Source organism: Odontomachus brunneus, unplaced genomic scaffold (genome assembly GCF_010583005.1).
Source record: "Odontomachus brunneus isolate Ranch 3 - 2012 unplaced genomic scaffold, Obru_v1 Obru_scaffold_067, whole genome shotgun sequence".
Lineage (NCBI taxonomy): Eukaryota > Metazoa > Arthropoda > Insecta > Hymenoptera > Formicidae > Odontomachus > Odontomachus brunneus.
The window spans coordinates 50,093-50,818 of NW_022639517.1; the positions used below are offsets into that span (position 1 = coordinate 50,093).

General features: G+C 32.4%; 2 protein-coding genes across 3 annotated transcripts in view; both read left to right on the forward strand.

Annotated features, from left to right (window-relative positions):
• LOC116846689 (tectonic-1-like) overlaps positions 1 to 726 on the forward strand; it is a 199,070-nt gene that overhangs the window by 14,133 nt on the left and 184,211 nt on the right. The window lies entirely within an intron of this gene.
• Positions 6 to 726, forward strand: part of LOC116846711 — a gene marked incomplete at its 5' end in the record, with an annotated part of 1,372 nt that continues 651 nt past the window's right edge. Inside the window, one exon of the mRNA XM_032820917.1 lies at positions 6 to 718. Coding sequence (XP_032676808.1) covers positions 6 to 718 — 713 coding nt within the window. The remainder of the gene's footprint in view (positions 719 to 726) is intronic.

Below are 726 nucleotides of genomic sequence, written 5' to 3' on the forward strand. Positions count from 1 at the left end.
AAACATTAATTCAAGCAATTTCGCCAGATTACGATCCCGATTTTGTAATTAATACAGACCAAACAGGATGTGAGTATAGAGTTAATGTTTCGCGAACTTACACGCACACTGGAGAAAAATTAGTTCAATTGTACATAGGCGATTTAAATAAAGTTTCGCATTCATACACCGCCCAGTATTCACTGACGAAATCCGGGAAGTTATTAAATAAAGTATTTGTTTGTTTGCAAGAATTTTCTGATAATTTTGGAGTACGCGTACAAAAAGATGTAGATAAATTATTAGAATTATGTAAAAATGTCGTTATTACATGTTCTAAATCGGGCAAATTAACAACATCATTATACGCACAGTATTTGGAAAATGTTGTTAAGCCGTATGTCGGGGATAATTTGTTTTTATTTATTGTTGATTCCTGGGGAGGACAAAAAAACATCCAAATGTATAACGAAATATTTCGCGACAAAAATAATAAACCAACATGTAATTTACAAATTATACCGCCAAAATGTACTCCGATATGTCAGCCGTGCGACGTTTATTTTTATCGACAAGTGAAAGTTATAATTAAGAAAATACAAAACTGTTCAGATGTAATTTCACAATCAGGTAACGAAAGCAAACAATTAAATACTCGTGCTGATGCGATTCGTATACAATCTTTAACTCATTATCTGTTATCAGCGCCGAAATTTAAATGTATGCTTCAATATGCATGGTATGCAT